Source organism: Phycomyces blakesleeanus, assembly GCF_001638985.1.
Source record: "Phycomyces blakesleeanus NRRL 1555(-) unplaced genomic scaffold PHYBLscaffold_10, whole genome shotgun sequence".
NCBI lineage: Eukaryota > Fungi > Mucoromycota > Mucoromycetes > Mucorales > Phycomycetaceae > Phycomyces > Phycomyces blakesleeanus.
In genome coordinates this window covers 69411-87745 of record NW_017265143.1, presented here as the reverse complement: position 1 = coordinate 87745, position 18335 = coordinate 69411, and the positions used below count along the sequence as shown (strand labels likewise).

The 18335-nt window shown below is 36.0% G+C and overlaps 5 protein-coding genes across 5 annotated transcripts; 4 read left to right on the top strand and 1 right to left on the bottom strand.

Annotated features, from left to right (window-relative positions):
- The first annotated feature begins 430 nt into the window (after nucleotides 1-430).
- On the top strand, nucleotides 431-2636 carry PHYBLDRAFT_181285 (hypothetical protein). The gene is made up of 9 exons (XM_018438445.1): nucleotides 431-782; nucleotides 863-938; nucleotides 1003-1151; nucleotides 1230-1358; nucleotides 1418-1498; nucleotides 1567-1650; nucleotides 1711-1780; nucleotides 1864-2318; nucleotides 2371-2636. The coding sequence occupies exons 1-9, from the start codon at nucleotides 505-507 to the stop codon at nucleotides 2492-2494; spliced, it is 1446 nt and encodes a 481-aa protein (XP_018291642.1). The 5' UTR covers nucleotides 431-504; the 3' UTR covers nucleotides 2495-2636.
- A 378-nt stretch (nucleotides 2637-3014) lies between these two features.
- PHYBLDRAFT_145077 (hypothetical protein) lies at nucleotides 3015-3810 on the top strand (the record flags this gene model as incomplete). The annotated part of the gene is made up of 5 exons (XM_018431362.1): nucleotides 3015-3197; nucleotides 3252-3316; nucleotides 3369-3489; nucleotides 3575-3671; nucleotides 3746-3810. The coding sequence occupies 5 exons, from the start codon at nucleotides 3015-3017 to the stop codon at nucleotides 3808-3810; spliced, it is 531 nt and encodes a 176-aa protein (XP_018291641.1).
- Nucleotides 3802-7414, bottom strand: PHYBLDRAFT_133431 (hypothetical protein; the record flags this gene model as incomplete). The annotated part of the gene is made up of 10 exons (XM_018429571.1): nucleotides 3802-4194; nucleotides 4257-4823; nucleotides 4907-5026; nucleotides 5091-5645; nucleotides 5702-6202; nucleotides 6291-6374; nucleotides 6471-6678; nucleotides 6766-7072; nucleotides 7136-7232; nucleotides 7316-7414. 10 exons carry the CDS (start codon nucleotides 7412-7414, stop codon nucleotides 3958-3960), a joined length of 2775 nt encoding a protein of 924 aa, XP_018291640.1. The 3' UTR covers nucleotides 3802-3957.
- Nucleotides 7415-8750: 1336 nt separating this feature from the next.
- On the top strand, nucleotides 8751-9652 carry PHYBLDRAFT_145075 (hypothetical protein; the record flags this gene model as incomplete). Its single annotated transcript, XM_018431361.1, has 4 exons — nucleotides 8751-8910; nucleotides 8976-8996; nucleotides 9288-9394; nucleotides 9599-9652. 4 exons carry the CDS (start codon nucleotides 8751-8753, stop codon nucleotides 9650-9652), a joined length of 342 nt encoding a protein of 113 aa, XP_018291639.1.
- A 1716-nt stretch (nucleotides 9653-11368) lies between these two features.
- Nucleotides 11369-13411, top strand: PHYBLDRAFT_168039 (hypothetical protein; the record flags this gene model as incomplete). Its single annotated transcript, XM_018435784.1, has 3 exons — nucleotides 11369-12415; nucleotides 12527-12878; nucleotides 13008-13411. 3 exons carry the CDS (start codon nucleotides 11369-11371, stop codon nucleotides 13409-13411), a joined length of 1803 nt encoding a protein of 600 aa, XP_018291638.1.
- Nucleotides 13412-18335: the final 4924 nt, after the last annotated feature.

The window sequence follows — 18335 nt, the reverse complement described above, 5'->3', positions numbered from 1 at the left end:
ATTTCTCCAAAATATGATCCAATATATATCTATACACTTGAAATCAATGGTAGGTGCTCATCACCGCCTGGAGCTTTATCGGTATCGAAAGTTTAAGCAGTGTTTTTTTTTGTTTTGTTCCCAATATATCGATCCCTGAAAATAATTTGAGTCCAAAAAAGGAAATCTAAACTACCAGCACTCCTTTTCTGGCATTTTGATATTTAAAAGAAAAGATGATTGGGGAAGAAAAATTAGTCGTTCTAGCATTTGTTTTTTACTCTTCCAAAACAAGACAAGAATAATAAAGCAAAAAAAATGACCCTTTTTTGATGTTCGAGATGTCGATAATTCGTCGATATCGATAATTTTCCGGGTGGTTGCGAACACACTTTGATTATCAAGTCTACACGTGACACGAAAGTTCATGTTCAGCCAAGAAAAGGATAACCTTTAATAAACGCGCCTTCAGTCAAGGTGCCACTCTTATTATTTCATTAACTCTTGTTTACTAATACATTCCAAATGGCTTACCCACCAAAAGTTTCCGCCATTGAACTCGAGGAGTTACGCATTTCTGCCATTGATTGGGCTCTTGCTCATGGACTTATTGTTCGTCCCACTGTTTCAAACCAAAATTTGTTTGCAAGTACCTCCGTAGTGAATCACGCACCATTTGCCCTATATCCTTCAAGTTTTCCCAGGGCAGAGTTTGAGAAGGCCAAGGGGCTTCAACAACCATGGAATACTTTGATTCACAAAATGAGCCAAGATGATTCTCTTATAACTGAGGTTATGGAAACGTAAGCTTTATTTTATTTAGGTACAATCATATTAAAATAAAGGAGAGAAAACTAATATTTAACATTAATGATCCTCCAAGTCTTTCAAAAGTTGATGAATTTATGAGTCAGCTCTATAAGGTGTATTTGACTGTTAAAAATGAAGGGTTTGCCCAGGTGAGTTGATTGTTAATAGATAATTTCGAGTGGTTTTATAAGAAGGGTAGCTAATGAAAACCAGACTGCATCACTCGGTATACATCGTTGCGACTATCTGTTGCACTCTGACGACGGAAATGATATCAGAAATGCTCATATTCAGCAAGTCGAGTTCAACACAATATCATCTAGCTTTGGTTCTTTGAGTACCCGTACTTGTGAGCTCCATAGGTAAGATAAGAAAAGCCAAAAAGAAAAGAAAAGAAAAGAAAAGAAAATAAAAGCTCATAAATTTTTGTGGTGTATTAGATATCTCTTGGGATCTCTTGATAGTTACGCAGGTGGGCAGATAAAGTTGAACCAGCTTCCTGAAAATAATGCGATCGAAGGATTTGCTAATGGCCTCGCAAGTGCATGGGAGCATTATGGCAAGCCTGAGTAAGAAACTGGACAGTAGTAAAAGAAACATATGCTGACAAATCCTTGGTATTTTAAAGTGCCTACATTTTGATGGTGACTCAGCCTGGAGAGAGAAATGTGTTTGATCAAAGATGGATTGAATACAGTCTTGTAGATAAGTAAGTCTATTTACTGCATACTACGACTAGTTTGAAACAAATGGGGATACTCATGTGGGACTTTCTAGACATGGCATCCATCTCATGAGACGTACTTTGGCTGAAATTGAACAAAGAGCTATTATTAATCCCACCACCAAGACATTGACAATGTAAGAATGTATATGTAGCTATTAATATGAGATGTGGTATTAAATTGCAGTCGATGTTAGGGATGGTCACGAAATTGCTGTTACTTACTTCCGTGCCGGTTATGGCCCAGAGGATTACCCTACTCAAAAGGTAAATAAAGAGCGGAACAGACTTACTTGCTCGGCTTAACTTGATTTTGGTGGGAAGGCTTACTCTATTGATAATATCTATAGGAATGGGATGCCAGACTTAAATTAGAACGCTCTTTATCTATCAAATGTCCCACTGCAGCCTATCAGATTGTCGGTGGCAAGAAAGTACAACAAGTACTTACTGTTCCAGGTCGTCTGGAGCGTTATGTAGACGTATACACCGCAGATCTTTTGCGCGAATCATTTGCCGGATTATATCCTCTTGATGCCTCTCCTGAAGGTATTAACGCATACAAGTCGGCTTTGGCGCATCCAGACCGTTACGTGCTTAAGCCACAGAGAGAAGGAGGAGGACATAACTTTTATGGCCAGGATGTTGTGAATGAATTGAAAAAATTGAGCGTAGAAGAGCGCAATGCATATATTCTTATGAGCCTTATCAAGACCCCTCCTTCAAAGAATCTGATGGTGCGTGAAGGAGAGATTATTGAAGGCGATGTAGCAAGTGAACTGGGAATTTACGGTATTTATTTGAGGTAAGTCAACCATAATTTTATAATTATAGAAATATTCATGACTTGCGTTTAGTGATGGTGACAAAGTTCTGGTGAATGAGGTTGGCGGCCATTTGCTGCGTACAAAAGGGCACAGTACCAACGAGGGTGGTGTTGCAGCAGGATTTGCCGTTATTGATAGCCCTCTGTTAGTGTAATAACCTTCTAATCATACACACACACATATACACATACACATATATATATATATACATACATATTTATTTATCAGTTAATTATAAACTTATATCTGAACAAACTTACAGAAAATGATTGTTCAGTTTGTCTTGCTCGATTTATATAAATGTCGCAATTTGTCCAAGTAATAGAGTCATAATTGTCTGGACCGTAATCGATCGGGTACCTTTGAAGCAATTCACTCAAAGAGTATACACTCGAAATTATTTTAGGCAAAACATAATAATTTTTTATGCTCATGGTAGCTGTTTTTTCTTTCTTTTTGTAAACAATATATATATATTTACATATACACATATATCAACATTACAAAGCAAACGGAAAGAGATGAATTAATGTCGGAGTAACGCTTACACGCAGTAATAGGCTCAAAGTCAATCCGATTGTGCGTGACTTGCAGGTCCATCTTTCAGCCTTTATCCTATTTTTCTCTCTCTCTCTCCTTTGGTGTTCCTAATACTTCTCCCCCTACTCTTAACAATGAAGGCTTACGTTTTTGAAAAATCTGAGGAAGACCAGCGTGAACCTCACAACTCTGGTACATACGTGTCTGCCGAAGATTTAGCCCAAATTGGTGTTTTGTACTGGCAATTCAATGGCGAAGATGCTCTTGACAGAATCAATGACCTTGCTGCCGAACGTAAATACAAGAACAGAGACGAGGTGAGATGGCCATTGCCATTGTAAATCTATACATATTCTTACCGTTTTTATCAGATTATTGTCTCCCCTGAGGCTATGGGTCCAGTGTATGAAGAAAAAGTCAAGTCATTCTTTGCCGAGTAAGTGAGATATTTTGAAAGTATTCACTGACAACTGATACTTGTCATACAGGCATTTGCATGAAGACGAGGAAATTCGATATATTCTTGATGGTTCAGGCTATTTTGATGTCCGTGACAAAAACGACGTGTGGATCCGTATCCATCTTGAGAGAGGTGAAATGATTGTACTGGTAGGTCTAATCAATAGGTGTCTACACGCCATGGTGTATTTATTAATCATTTTGCCTTTTTTTAAAAATTAAATAAATAAATTAGCCTGCCGGTATGTATCATCGTTTCACCACAGATGCCAAAAACTACATCAAGGCTATGCGTCTCTTTAAGGAGGATCCTCAATGGACACCCATTAACCGTAAGAATTTTTAATCGCAACAAAATTAAAAATAAAGCCAATTACTAATGCTTTCTTTCTTTTAAAAAAAACAGGTCCTTTGGCCGACGAGAATCAGCATCGCTTCGATTACTTGAAGACTTTCAACATTACTGTTTAAAAAAGTCATTCTTATTCTTATTTTTATGAAAGCAAAACTTCATAAAAATATTTTTTTATCATTCTCATAAAGGACAGATTCATACCATCATTGTTTATACAAGCTTTGTTTGTTCGCATCAATGATGCTATTTCCATATTTCGGTTGCTACAATTCTAATTCATCGTATTTGGGTCCGGCATCTGTACTCTTTGTTTCTCTCTTGCGTTGTTGAAGCTGCTTAAGAGTGGCAGTAAAGTAACGGCGAACATAGTCAGATACAGGACCAACTCTCTCAACAAGTGAGGATGAGTTTGCAGTAGGGGGATGTTGATCAGGATCATCCATATTGCTTAAGTTGGTGTTGATTAGATCGATCAAACCATTCAAATACTTTGCAGACACCTATAATTTCAACATAGATCAGCAAAAAAATAATTTACTAGAAAATAGCATAAAGAACTTACTGCTTCGTTTCCACGCTCAAAGTAGTATACGTATTGATTCAAGATTTCAACAAATAATTCCACATTGGTAACCGCATCCATACAACTATCAGCGATCTTGAGTGCCTTTTGGAGACACTCGAGGGTGCGTTTACCATTCTGGAAGAGATTCTGGCCGTCGGTTTTTTCATCCTTTCGGCTGGTAGCCCACCAGAGATGTGAACTAAGGTAGACAGCTCTGCATTGATCGGGTTTCTTCAAAAGCTTAGAACTATGCAATGTAGCTTTTGTAATAAGTGTGTCATAGTTGTCGAGAGAAAACACGCGTGTTTGCTGGAGAGCACCGATAATAGATGTGATTGCTTCAAACTGAGCTTTAGATTCAGAAATTGATTCTTCATAGATTGTAAATGCTTCAACAAAGAATTCGTACGCAATTTCTTCAAATCCAATCTCGTCTGCACTCTGGCCTGCCAGGAGAAAGAGATGGAGACATGCTTCAGCCTGATCGCATTGATGGTAAATAGTAGAAATGACCTGATGGATAAATCGGAAGAGAGCGGCTGTCTTTGACTCCCAAACCTCGTTCTTATTTTTATTTTTAATATAATAGAAATAAAAAGTAAGTACAGAAATGATACAATATGTTTGCTATTTGTATTCATTTTTACCTGTTCCTCCAAAAGTCTGTATCTTCTTGCCAGCTTTACTGCGGAACTGACCAATGATGGGTAGGTGTACACTATGCGTTGACCACCCTGGCTAAACTGTTTTCTCGCAGCAGACAAAAGCTGTAGAAAAAAAATGATAAGTTTGAGTACAATATACTACATATATATATATCGTCTCTCTCACCAAAAATTGGGTATCTTCATCAGGGGAAACGAACAAATGGACAAGCTTGGCAATCCAGGTCTGCTCTTCCACATATAATTCATGTTCAGCAGTAGAATCTGTTGAGTTTCCGCGACCATTATACGAAGATGTAGAGGCTGACGGGGCATCCTTTTGGTCACGTAACATAACCTCGCACAACTCAAGGATTCCTTGTATGTGTTCTGGAACAGTCAAGAGAGTCCCCTTCTTCAAAAGATTTTCTACAATAGCATGTGCCACAGCACGTCTTGTAGTAAATGGCTGGATAGCAAGAAGCGGCTGGTAATGTTTGAGTGAAAGAAGAGTAAGGATGGAATCGTAGTGGGTGGCGGGTGCAAGCAAGAGAGCCAAAAGGTTACCCTCAGTGGCCTTAGCATGCAGGTCCGGTGAGCCAGATAGATCGATAATTCTGTCTTTTGCGTAAGCCAGAATTTGATCAACGTAATTCAGTTTCTCTGGGTAGCAAGACAACGACAAATTGATCAGGGACACCAACAAGCCAGTCAAATCTTGAACAGAAAGATCAGGACGAGCCTAGATTCCAATCAATTATCATTAGACTTCATCCATTAATTTACAGCACAATTTACCTTGACAAGTTCAACGATTTGCTCCCAGAATACAAGAAACAGTTCCACATCTTGGGGAATACCACGAACTTTCTTGATCTCTTCTGTTTCTGCATCCTCGATGTTCTTCTTGACTTCAGCAGCACCATTTTCTTCTGGTGAAATTTCAACTTTAGACACATCTTGGTCTTCTGTCTTTAATTCCTCGCCATTTTCTTTGGCTTCTTCAGGATCGGTAGTTTCGGAAACAGTAGCACCCTCTTCAACCTTCTCAGATATCTCAGCTGTTTCGCTTAATTCGGATGATTTGACCGCATCCTCCTTTTTCTCATCCGCAAAAGATTTTTCATTTTGTACTAAAGCTTCTTCGGCTTTCTCGCCGTCTGCTTCACGAGCAGCATAAGCAGCCAGGCGATCGATCAAAGAAATAATAATTTGCTTTACATTAACCTTGGGATGTAACTGAGCCGTTGCAGACAAAAAAGGCTGAAGTGTGCGCAAATGAAAATCATCTGGGAAGACCTGTTGTAATGTATATTAGCAACCGTATTATTAATGTTGTTGTTGTTGCTTTTTATATCGATATTTCCTTAAATCGTGTTTATATTACCTGAGTAATAACTTCCATAAGGTACTCTTGTGCGATCACATCACGGCAGCTCACAACTTGATCCAAGATACCTGGAAGAATAGTCTAATGATAATATATTTATTAGTTTATTAGTTTTATACATATTTAAAAAAACGCTTAGTTTTCGAAAACGCTTAATTTAAAGACAATAATTCTTACCGTTTGGTACATTCTGAGATCTACACCTTCCAGCTGGCTGAGTCTCACCAAGTTTGTTCCCACCAAAATTCTCAATTCTTTTCGCTCTGCCTCTCTCTTTTCACGGTCTCTGGAATGACCCTGATGTTGAAGACGTACCCAGAGTTTGTTCATCTCCGTAAAGTTTGTCAGAACAAATGTAATCGATTCATGAACATTTCCTTCGGGTCTTTGATATTATTGTCGTTAATTATTTTGCTCTAGTACTCATTCCCCCTTCTCCCCCTTTTTTTAATGCCCATTATAGATTACTCACCCAGTACTTTCTCCGACAGGAAGATGGTCTCTTGTCATTCCACTTAGATAGTGTCTGAGAAAAAGGCCACGGATAGGATGCTGAACACCTTTGGTCATCTCCATCATATCTCTCATAATTTCACGAACAGGGGCATCTGGCATACCCATATATGCTGCACCCACGGTAATCATTAAATACAAACGAGGCACAATGTTCCCAGCATATTGGACAAGCTCATAAAGGTCAGCCAAATGGTGGCGACCTGCACTGTGTGCCTCAATAAGGTAGATAGTCAAGTGGTGCAGGGCATCAAAAACAGCCATATCTAAAAGAAGGGGCAGAAATATGCTTAGTTAGTAACTTTATCTCCAAGGCGTTTTATACTCACAAAGCTCATAATATGTCTTGGGGGTAAGTGCAGAGGTGCGCAACTCGGCCAACATGTTGGAACAGTGTTTGAGACCATCCATAAGCTTGTTGTTCTCCTACAATAGCATAGATACATATATACATATATATTGAATGGTCATTCAGTGGTTTTTGATGGTCTCATTCAGATATTACTAACCAGACACTTCTTCATCTGATGTGCTTGTAATTTAACAACATTAAGAACTTCATCAAGAAGTCTTGCCTGGTCTTCTGCAGGAGCAGGGCTGTTCGACATGTTATTCATAATCTCGACTATATGTCTGTGTCTCTACTTCCGTACCCAGATAGACAATGCTTCCAGTAATGAAAGACCGTTACGTCATGTGTGACTATCTTCTTGTCCCTCAGACATATCAATTCAGGTGCCTTTTTAATAAAATTAAGCATTTTGTCCACATACATAATGCTACACAAGTTGAAATACATTTCAGCTTGTTGAACTGAGTGAATAAAATTGACGAATCCCTGACAGTATTCTAGCATTTGATAAAAACAAATTCGTTCAAAAGAGATCAGTGCACAAATAATTTAGGGTCTTGTTTTAAAAGTTTCCTTAGATATCATAAAATAAAAGGGAAATAGGTGCAGGCAAATGAAAAAGTCAAAAGTTAAAAAGGAATGTTCAAATAAACTACCACCGTAGTAAATGGCAGACATTATAATTCCTACGTTCACGGAGTTATAATGTTTGCCAATAGAATCTTGGCTTTTAGTAAATTAAAAGTATTTACAGCGAATACTATTTATGGGAGTTCAAATTACTTTTTTTTAATCCAATAAAATCTTTTAAAATAGCAGAATTATACCATTTTTAGAGAAATACTTCCCTTTTTATAAAACATTTGGAGAATACAATTCGTTGGATTTCAGATTATTTTTGCATATAATCCAATCAAATATTCTAAATATGGCAACTCTATACCTTTTTTTAGATATCTCTATTCTTATAATTGGTTCAACAAATACACGGTTTTATATTGGAATTTCATACTTTTTATTGATCAAAATAATACAAGTTGAATATAAAGAAGTATGGAAAGAAGAAGTACTATTTTTTATGATATTTAGTAGCAGCTTAAGCTATACATTTATTAAGTAATATACATATATCTATTTCTATGTAATACTTCTTACATTTTTTATATAAAAAAAAGGCTATTCTCTAAGTACTATGATATTGATGAAGATATGAATATTGCTTAATTAATTCTTTATCAAAGAGTATAAACCTGCTTTGTGTTAACATTGTCATGTCTCATTCCTACTTTTGAAAAACAAGAAGACAGATTCCTTGCAATTCTCTAAATCTACCGAGATTTCTAATGAGCATGCGAGCAATCTTGACAACCAAATTGTACTTGATGCATATATTTTTCTGTCAATTCTTCTCAGATTGCTTTCTTTTGTCAACTTTACTGATTCGTATTTTATTAATACTAGTCTTGATAACTATTAAGTATGTTTCTTTTAAAGACATTTAATAATTCTAGACCTTGTGAAAAAAAATAGAAACAAGTCCTTTTAGATGTACCAATCTAAATTGTTTGGAGAACATGGACGGGTCAGAGGTTATGCATCGTTTGTGGAATCAGGATCTTGCTGCTGTCCTGAACTTCCGACATATACTTAACAATTTGAGATATGATGGGATTATACCTGTAAGGTTCACCCGCGTTATTCGGATTGGACGTATCAGAAGACAAGCAGAAGAAGATCTCCAGGAGGGTCGTCGTTTGAGACAAAGACTGACTAGAATTCAAAGAAGATGAAAAAATTCCGTCCTGGTTACCGCTTAGGACCCACCCAAGCTACCGCTGGTAAGCCATTAGATTTGAATAACTTGGTATTTAGTTTTGTAATGGGTCGAAAAAGCTAAGAAAAAGATGTTTTGCTTTGACTGCAAAAAACATGGTGGGGTAAAAAAAAAAGTAGAATATAAAAGAGAGCGAGAGAGAAATTGGTGCTTAATTAAAACTCAAGTACAAGGCACTTTAAACCCCGGAAAACTTGCAACAATTCACTAAAATCGCCTATTTTTTTTTCTATAGGGTACATTTAAATCATTAAATTGTTTAATAAAAACTCTTCTTTAATCAAACGGAATTTAGAGGGAACTTCACAGGTTTTCAATGGGGTTCAGATTAAGGCTTCGATCAGGGCTATCGCTAAAAGCGTTTTTGATATTACGTCTCCTTCCACTATCAAAGATACCCGTGTAATATTCTACCCTATCTACCTAAGAAAAAAAATATCTTGTTCTTTCTAATGGCGGCTGCGAGCTATGGATGGAATATATGTATGTATATATAGGTCTGTGCGCGTGCTTTCTATTTTACCAAGATATTGATATATCTGACTAAGTTTCTGTTGAGTTTGTCTTCCATTGTGTCTCCCCTGTATTTACAAATTTGAGGTATAGAAGTCGGTGCTCCAGAAATTTTGTCCTTTCTGGTCAATCTCTAACGATGTGTGAATAATCTACTACGTTCGTCTTTATCCGCCTGTCTCGTTGTCTCTTCAATTTGCGGTTATGTTTACCACGGTTCACACTATCTGGTGTACACAATAAGCAAAGGTCTTTAACAGTACCCCCTTCCTCCCTAACGGGATCGCAACCAAGATAGGTGACTGTCATACCTAAAGCACATAACTTCCTCATTAACTAGTTAGATTTTATCTATCCTTCCTTTTGGGTATTCCACACGAGTTTATAGGGTTAGGAAGCCCAAAGAAAAGGTGAAGGTTGTAACATTTTCAAGCAAAAAAAAATTAGCGGCTTTAATTAAGAAAAAGTGTACCAATTTTAAGCAGTTAAAAATGTAAACTTTTTAAAGCAGCTTTATTTTTACTTTTTTTTTTTTGGTCAAAACATACTTATCATTTCAAAATACAGTCAAAGCTCGATATAGTGATAATTTTTTGGAAAATTTGGGCCCGTGCCTGCTTATTATCACTATATCGAGCTCTGAGTTTATTTGCATACTATAAAAAAAATGTAGTATATATTTTATTTAGCATTTTAAAGCAAGCCCACTTTCTTAGACAAAATACTATGAATCCTATTAGAAAACAGTAGTCACTTACAGTGACATTAGAAATATCACTAAATAATGTGTGGAGTAAGAAAAAAACATGCTCAATATAGTGATAGTGATAAAATTTCTGTCCACCATTTATATCACTATATCGAGCTTTGACTGTATAGACATTTCTCTTAACCGAAATCCTTTCTTTGTTGTAACTTTTATTTTCTAGAATTTTATCACTTTCTAAGAGCACGCATTTCATACATCTCCAGAACCAATAAATACAAAAACAGGCTTGCCTAGGCTTATCATATCTGGATACATTATTATGAAAGGCACGAATTATCAGTATATTATCACTACTATTTCACTGTGAAAATATCGGTCTCCTCTTTATATATTTCACTGCTTTTTTTTTCTTAGAAGCATATTCTTGTACTAGCATTATTCTCAAGGTAGAAACGCGATTAATCTGACCGAATTGCATTGCTTTTTCTCAATGTTTGTCAGTTCAATTTATTTATTTCACAGCCCACTAAACTCTAGCTCTATCATCCTTTTCTATTAACTTTGACTTACGTAATATGTTGAATAAATTGAACTCTAGTTGCTTAACAGAGGTTAACCTTTTTTCTGCAAACAATAATTATTATGGCTCTTGAAGGCAAATTTAATATGATCGTAGGTTTTAAATGGGATATCTTAGAGAAGCTTTTTTAAATTAAAAAAGGCCTGTTTGTCCTATAATCTAGTTCGTTTTCTTCTTGTTCTGTTTTTTTTTGAAAAAGAGAGTATCGTGTTGCCTTTAAGGTGAATGACAGCCAAAATTATCAATGAACTTTATTACTTTTTCTACATTGATTCCTGTAATGTCTGCCATGTCCACAATATTCTAAACAAAATCTTTGTTTATAAAGGTAATCAATTATCCCGGTACTTTCTCTTTTCCTCTCCTGTATTATACAAGCACTAAGTATGTTTTTTTTTTGAGAAATAGTTAAGCAACTTTTGGTAATCTTTATTAACTGTGTGTCAATCCGTTCTGTTGTGACTGTATAATTGAATTAAAACCTACTCAATACCCTCATATTTAAGAATCAATGTAAATTGAGCAACTATCCTTATCATTTTATACAATTCGTTACAAATACACATAATTCTACATGAATCGAGACAAATTGAACTATGCAGAACCTAAAGAAGAAGATCGACAAAGACTTATTAACAGCATTCCAGAATTTGACACTGTTGTCCGCTCAAAAGAGAACATTGCACAATTACCTCAGGGACGTGACTCAAGAACGCTTTCGAGTATTTTACAAAAATCAACAGACGAGCTACTAGACGCTATTGAAGAAGGAGAAAGCAAATTCAAAACAGAACTAGAAGCGATCGATTATAATCACGATCCTTTAGATGTATATTTGAAGCATCTTGATTGGATCGATCAAATCTTCGTTCAAGGTCAATCTAATGCCAGTCCATTGCGATCTGTCCTTGAGCAAGTAACCACTCGTTTTCAAGACAGCTTTATGTACAAAAATGATCCTCGGTATCTAAAATGCTGGCTTCGCCTATCCAGACTTCGCAGCGATCCTATTAAGATATATCACCATCTTATTACTCAGAATATTGGACAAATGTGTGCATTATTCTACGAAGATTATGCAAGTTATTTTGAAAAAATACAGAAATACAACGAAGCATCTCAAATATTTGAATCTGGAATCAAGAAAAAGGCTGAGCCAATTGCAAGCCTAAAGAGGGCCAAAGACGCTTTCACGGCTCGGCAAACACAACGACGTTTGGATAGCGAATCGTCCGATCCTTCTACATCCCAATTAAATGAAAGAAACCAAGTCTTGGAACGTAGTGGACGAAAACCACTAGGTGTACTATTTGATGCCTCAGCTGAATTTTGTAAGAATTCTGGTAACGCATATCACTTTGGAGGTGGGCTACCACAACGAGAAAGAGAAGTCGGTTCGTCATATTTACCGATTCAACGTAAATACCATGTCTACTCTGACAGAACAGAAGGAAATTCACAACCAAGCGTCAATCCACCACAATCTATGCAGCCATACACACATCGCTCACCAGAATGCAAAGAAAATACTGTCAGATCCGAACGCTTTAAAGGAGCTGTTCTCCCCCAAAACCCATACAAACGCCCCAAGAAGGACACTTTCACAGTATTTAAGGATCGGGTAAGAAAAGAAAAAAGAAAACGAAAAGTCAATATAGTGTTTAATTAGCTGACGTGAGAATATATATCTACATATATTTATTTAATTTCTTTACTTATTTTTTCTACATAGATTGAAACCGGTCCGTCTACCTCACAACCACTACAACTGTCACAAATATCACAATCAGCACAATCAGCACAATCGTCACAGTCATCACAGTCATTTAGATCCTCGCAAAATTCGCCGAAGCCATCAAATAAACAATCTCTACGAACTCGGCAAATGTCTACTGAAAGAACAATATCTGTGGTGGAAGAAGACAACCTCAAGGATTTGACAGAACGGTTTAATGCGATAGAAGCTCTTTGTATGCGTGAACTTGATTCAAAAGGAAAGTATGAGTATATTTCCTTTATAAAAAATTGCCCTGACAATTCAGCGATGTTAAGCTGCGAAGAAGAAAGGGCGCGAGCAGCTGAAAGTAAGTCTTTTTTTTTCTTTATCGTTATTGTTAAATATTTTGAAAGTTCAAGTTTATATTTCTTTCATTTTTCTGAGAGGCTTCTTTGTTTGTTTGTTTTTTTTTTGGTTTCTTTTTATATAAAAAAAGGGAAAGCCAAAACATTAGGAATATATACGGAAGACAATACTGGTAACTTGACTGCAGAGACTAGGGCTGCTCATAATTCTATTGGAGAAATGTACAAACGAGCGTCTGGGCTATCTAAAATCCAATTAGAAGAAGATGCTGGATTCTATGATAAGAAATGGCTAAAAAAACAAGAAGAAGAACGGAGGAATCGAGTATACACTAATGAGAACGAATATCCTACTGCCAGTATATCATCTACATCGGATAATCCTATGTTAGAAAGACTTCGAATTGGGACTTTCAGTGGTGGGGGTGATGATGATGATGACGAAAGTGACGATGAATTGATCCACAAGATGTTGCAAAGAGAGATAGAGGCAGGAAATGCAGGAAATAGCCACCTAATCTCCCGGACCAACTAGACTTGAGTAAAATAGCGATGCCTTTAATACAAGTAATTCATAATATATTAAAAATATTAATAATAATAATAATAATAATAATAATAATAATAACACTAATACTAATACTAATGATCATAATTATAATCCAATCCCTTTGGCTTTTTTTTACGTTCCACTTTAAATACTATCTTCGATGATTCTATGCGTTGTTTCTGGTATTGTCTTTGCTGTTATCTTTGTTTTAAGTTGTCTATTTGGTTATATGAATTGGGTGCAACCTATAGAAAAAAAGATATATTATTTAAGTTGCTATAATGACATGCAAAATATACCTCAAGTTGAGAAGGTTAAACGCTTGGAATTAAGAAAGTATTAATTCCCAGAGACATTATTCATTGTCAACAGTACCCAAATATGCTCATTTAACATGAGACACATTTATTGCTCCCCCAAAAGAGAAAGAGAAGAAGAAGAATGTACTGTTTGAAAAGAAAAATTGAACAGATCTGTAGGCTACATTAAATTACGTGAATTATAATAGTCACCAAAAAGAAACGTGGATTCCAAAACTGTTTATTATTAATAAACAGAGTGAGTTTCCACGAAGAAGGAATTTGAGGTGATTTTTCGAAGAAAAGAGAAGGGACTGGAATGCAGAAAAAAAGATAGAGATATATTACGTGCGTGCGTAAATAGATTTCCATTAGACTAGAAGAGCAGTATTTGATCTCTGGCAGGATTGTAAAAATCTCAAGACATTGCACAAATATATATGTTAAATTAATTTTTGTTTCTGTTTCAAACAAATCTGACCTATTTTTCTTATGAAGTACACACGAAAATACATCAGATTTTGCCTAACATTACAGGGAGGGGGAAGGGAGGCCCAAGGAGATATCAGTGTAGAAAAAAATACGAGTTTTTTGAAAAGAAAGCTCTTGTTAACAAGGCTTTGAGTCTTTATAGAATACTAACAAACTTATATAAAATTTATCATTTTTTGAGGATAAAACAATTAGATTGTAAGCTTGTAGTAATACCCTACAATAATAAACATTGTATCACATATTTAGTAGATAAGTAGACAAGCGTATATTTAGCATATAAGATGGTATATATCTATAGCTTTTGTAATAATTAAACAAAATTTCTTTGTATGATTTTTGGACAAAGCTATATTTTGTAGTTTGTAAATATATAAAGCTACAAATTAATCATGCCTTTACTCTAAATATTTACTATATTGTCCTTTTACTATTTTGATCAATAATAAAATCATAAATAAAACTATTTCACTATATGAAATATCAATCATTTGTTGGATCAATGTGAGGACTGCTAGAAGTGCCTAAATAAATGCACAGGTTAACTATTCCGAGGTTTTATTTGGCTTGAAAGTAAAACAATCCTGAATCCCATAACTCGTACTTGCTGAAAAGTAAAACTAATAGGCTGAAGGCTGACATGTTATTGGCTAAATTAATGCACGCGTCTGGAGTTATAAATCCTGCCATTTCCTACAGTGATCCTTTCTACCAAAAAAAAAGATGCTTGTGTTTGAGGGTGTCAAAAATCGAGGGATTTTATGGGACTATTTTTAAGTAATTAAAAGTCTGAAATCGCCTGAGCAAACTTGCTTCATCGATACATTCATTTATGTGTGTGCGTACATGTAAAGACTGGTTTGTACAAAGTATTTTACAAGTATACAACATCAAGTACTTGCGGGGAGTTTACATTCGTGTCTTTCAACCAATATTTTCTCTACACATCCCCTCTGCTGGTCTCAGCTAGCTGAGGAAAGCAGATAATACGGTTCCCTCCTTTTGTATTATTATTATTATTATTTTAAAAAAAAAATATTTTCAATTCAATAATGACCATGTTCATCTTTCAGTCGCCTCATAAAACGCGGATTCCTTCGGGATTTAATCCTTTCTGACTTTGGGTTCCTTGGAAGTATCGACAATATTCAATCGACAGAGGTTTTGGACATTGCACCATAGTATACTGCTTATATATTATGCAAGTCAAATGCACCACATACTCACTCATTATTTGCAGGATTACTCAAATACATACTTTTCACTATGTAGGAAAGAGAAAAAAAAAGAAGATGAAGAAGCCAAATAAAAGCTTTAATTGGTATCTTCTTTTGTTGAATTATTATATATTTATATATATATATATATTTATTTATTTATTTCATCCTCAAAAATTTATTCTATATTTTGACAAGAACTTCCGGGAGTGTAAGTGAGTCATGGCTATGACTCAGGAATACTCTATCTATTAATGACTGATAATAATAAACTATACTATACATTCCACACCTGGGATGACGTCTTATACGTTCCTGTTCTGATCTTTTTACGTGACCACTTCCACAAGTGTGAATACTATCTGAGCTGGTTATCCAAAGAAGCTTGCTTCTGACAGCTTTCTTCTTGCTTTGTCTCTTTTTCTTTGTATTTTATCCTATTTTTATTTTTATTTTTTATTTTTTTTTAGTAGGCATAATGGAGTGAACTTGTCTCTCTGTATTGACACGTACCTCTTTTCTCATAGTATTATTCCACTCTAAACACACACACATACACACATCTATCATATCATACCATACAATATCATATCTTTTGAAAAGATATAAGAAAGAGAATAACTCCATCGACGAAAACCAGAAAAAAAGGCTTTATTAAACTGAAACATATTTAAAAACGATTATGGATCTGGAAGCACTCCACGAAATCCAAGAGAACGAGATTGAAGCTCTTAAAGCTATTTTTATGGAAGATTACCATGAGGTGGTAGACCAAACAGCATGGAAGGTAAGATTTATTATTTTTCTCCTTACCTCGAAAAAAAAACGAATAGCTCGGGTAGTTAATGACAACTTTAGATCAAAAGCGATGTTCCCGAATTTATTCTTCATTTAGTACCTCATGGAGTAGATGAAACTGAGGCCCATGTGACAGTAGACCTTAAAGTCAAGTACGAGATCTCGATATTATACCTGTATAATAATAATAATAATAATAAAACGCAATGGCAGTAATAGTAGTATTAGCAATAGTAATGACCAACTTATTTTATTTTTGCTCTCTTCTTCTGCTTCTTTATATACGCTTGTATTCATGTATATAGATTCTCGAAAACCTATCCCAACAAACCACCTGAATTGGCACTTATTAATAGTCGGGGACTTACACCTGCAGCATTACGTGAAATAAACGAATCTCTTAAACGCACAGCAAAGGACTTAATTGGTCAAGAAATGACGTTTGATCTCGCTGAACACATCCGAGAATTGCTAGCAAGTTACAATGAACCACCGCCAGAAGGAAGTAAACTTAGTTTCCATGAACGCATGGTGATGCGAAGAGAAAATGATTTAAAGGTATTAAAAAAAATGATTTTTTTCTTTGCTATAATCATGATTTTATTTCTATTCATCTTCGTCTTCTTTTTTACTGCTACTATTGCGACTACTACTATTTCTATTTCTATTTCATATTTATAACAAAAAAAAAATACAATAAAGATATGTACACATTGACTATATGAAAAAACTATATACATGAAAAAAACTAAAATATCTAATTTAGGAAGAAAAAGAACGTGCCCTTGAAGAAGAAGCACGCCGTAAAGAGGAGGAGGAAGCTGCTCTGCGTGCTCAGTCAGAGGCTATGAATGCAAAAATTCAGCAAGAACTCGAACGAAAACGTGCTTATGCAAAGGCAGCCAGACAACAGCGCCAGAATTTTGGATATGGAAATGAAGAATCGATAGCAGATGATGATTTTAATGGACATTTCCAAGAAGATGAGAATGAGAAACTACAGGTGGACGGAAGTGAAATCAAAACGATTGTTTTCGAAAATCTTGTGACAATACCTTTGGAGGAGGATTCAACAGAGGCAAACACCTTGTCTTTGGGAATGCCCTTCCGAGTATGTTTCAAAGCAGTTGCGGTCGGTCCTAGGGTTGGTAAAGGCACAGTTGGAGAAACATTCTCGGTTCAACCCTTGGGATACAAAATACTCAAAAACGACGGAACACCCGAAGATATCGATCTCGTACTGCCGTGCTTGCTAGCCATGAAGAAAGTAGATGTGACGGGATCTTATTATGAAACACAGGCAGGAAAACGGAAACTACAAGACGTCGAACGTGAATTGGACAGGCTTAGATCACTACAGCATCCTCATATTTTGACTATTTACGACGCAAAACTTGAGCGGTCCGCCGAAGAAAGAAATACGTGGGCATTGTACATATTGATGGAATACGAAAAAGGCGGTAGTCTTGCTGACTTATTGAAGATGTGTGGAGGAGGATTACGACTGGCAATGGTCCGCAAATACATGCGACAGCTTCTCTGGGCTGTTAACCATGTACATCTTAATGGATTTATTTGTAAAAATATCCGATCGAGTGGAATATTTTGTGGTCCACAGCAGACTATAAAGATTGCGCATGTCAGTTACGCCAAACGGCTTAATGACTTGAACAAGTCGAATCCTTTGACGACAAAAGGTGATCAGAATTCTATCATGGCCGATACGCATTCTTCGTGGATCAGTCCCGAAGTAAGAGAACGGCCGGGAGTGTACGGTCGAAAGAATGATATCTGGTGTCTAGGAATCATATTCCTTGAAATGTTGTGGGGAGTCGATGTTACAAAAGAATACGGAGACTTTGACGCTTTTTTACGTTCTGTGTCTAGCGAATTTCCTACCAAAGCTCGTGCTTTTGCTAAGCGGATGCTTGAAAATGATCCCAAGAAACGCCCAACCACAATGGACTTGCTCAATGATCCCTTTATTGTTTCTGAGACGACCAGTACTCTGAGTGAAGACACCTCAACGGATTACACAGAGAGTGGTAAGTGAACATATTGAAATATATATATATGGCAATAGAGGAAAGGTTTTTTTTTCTT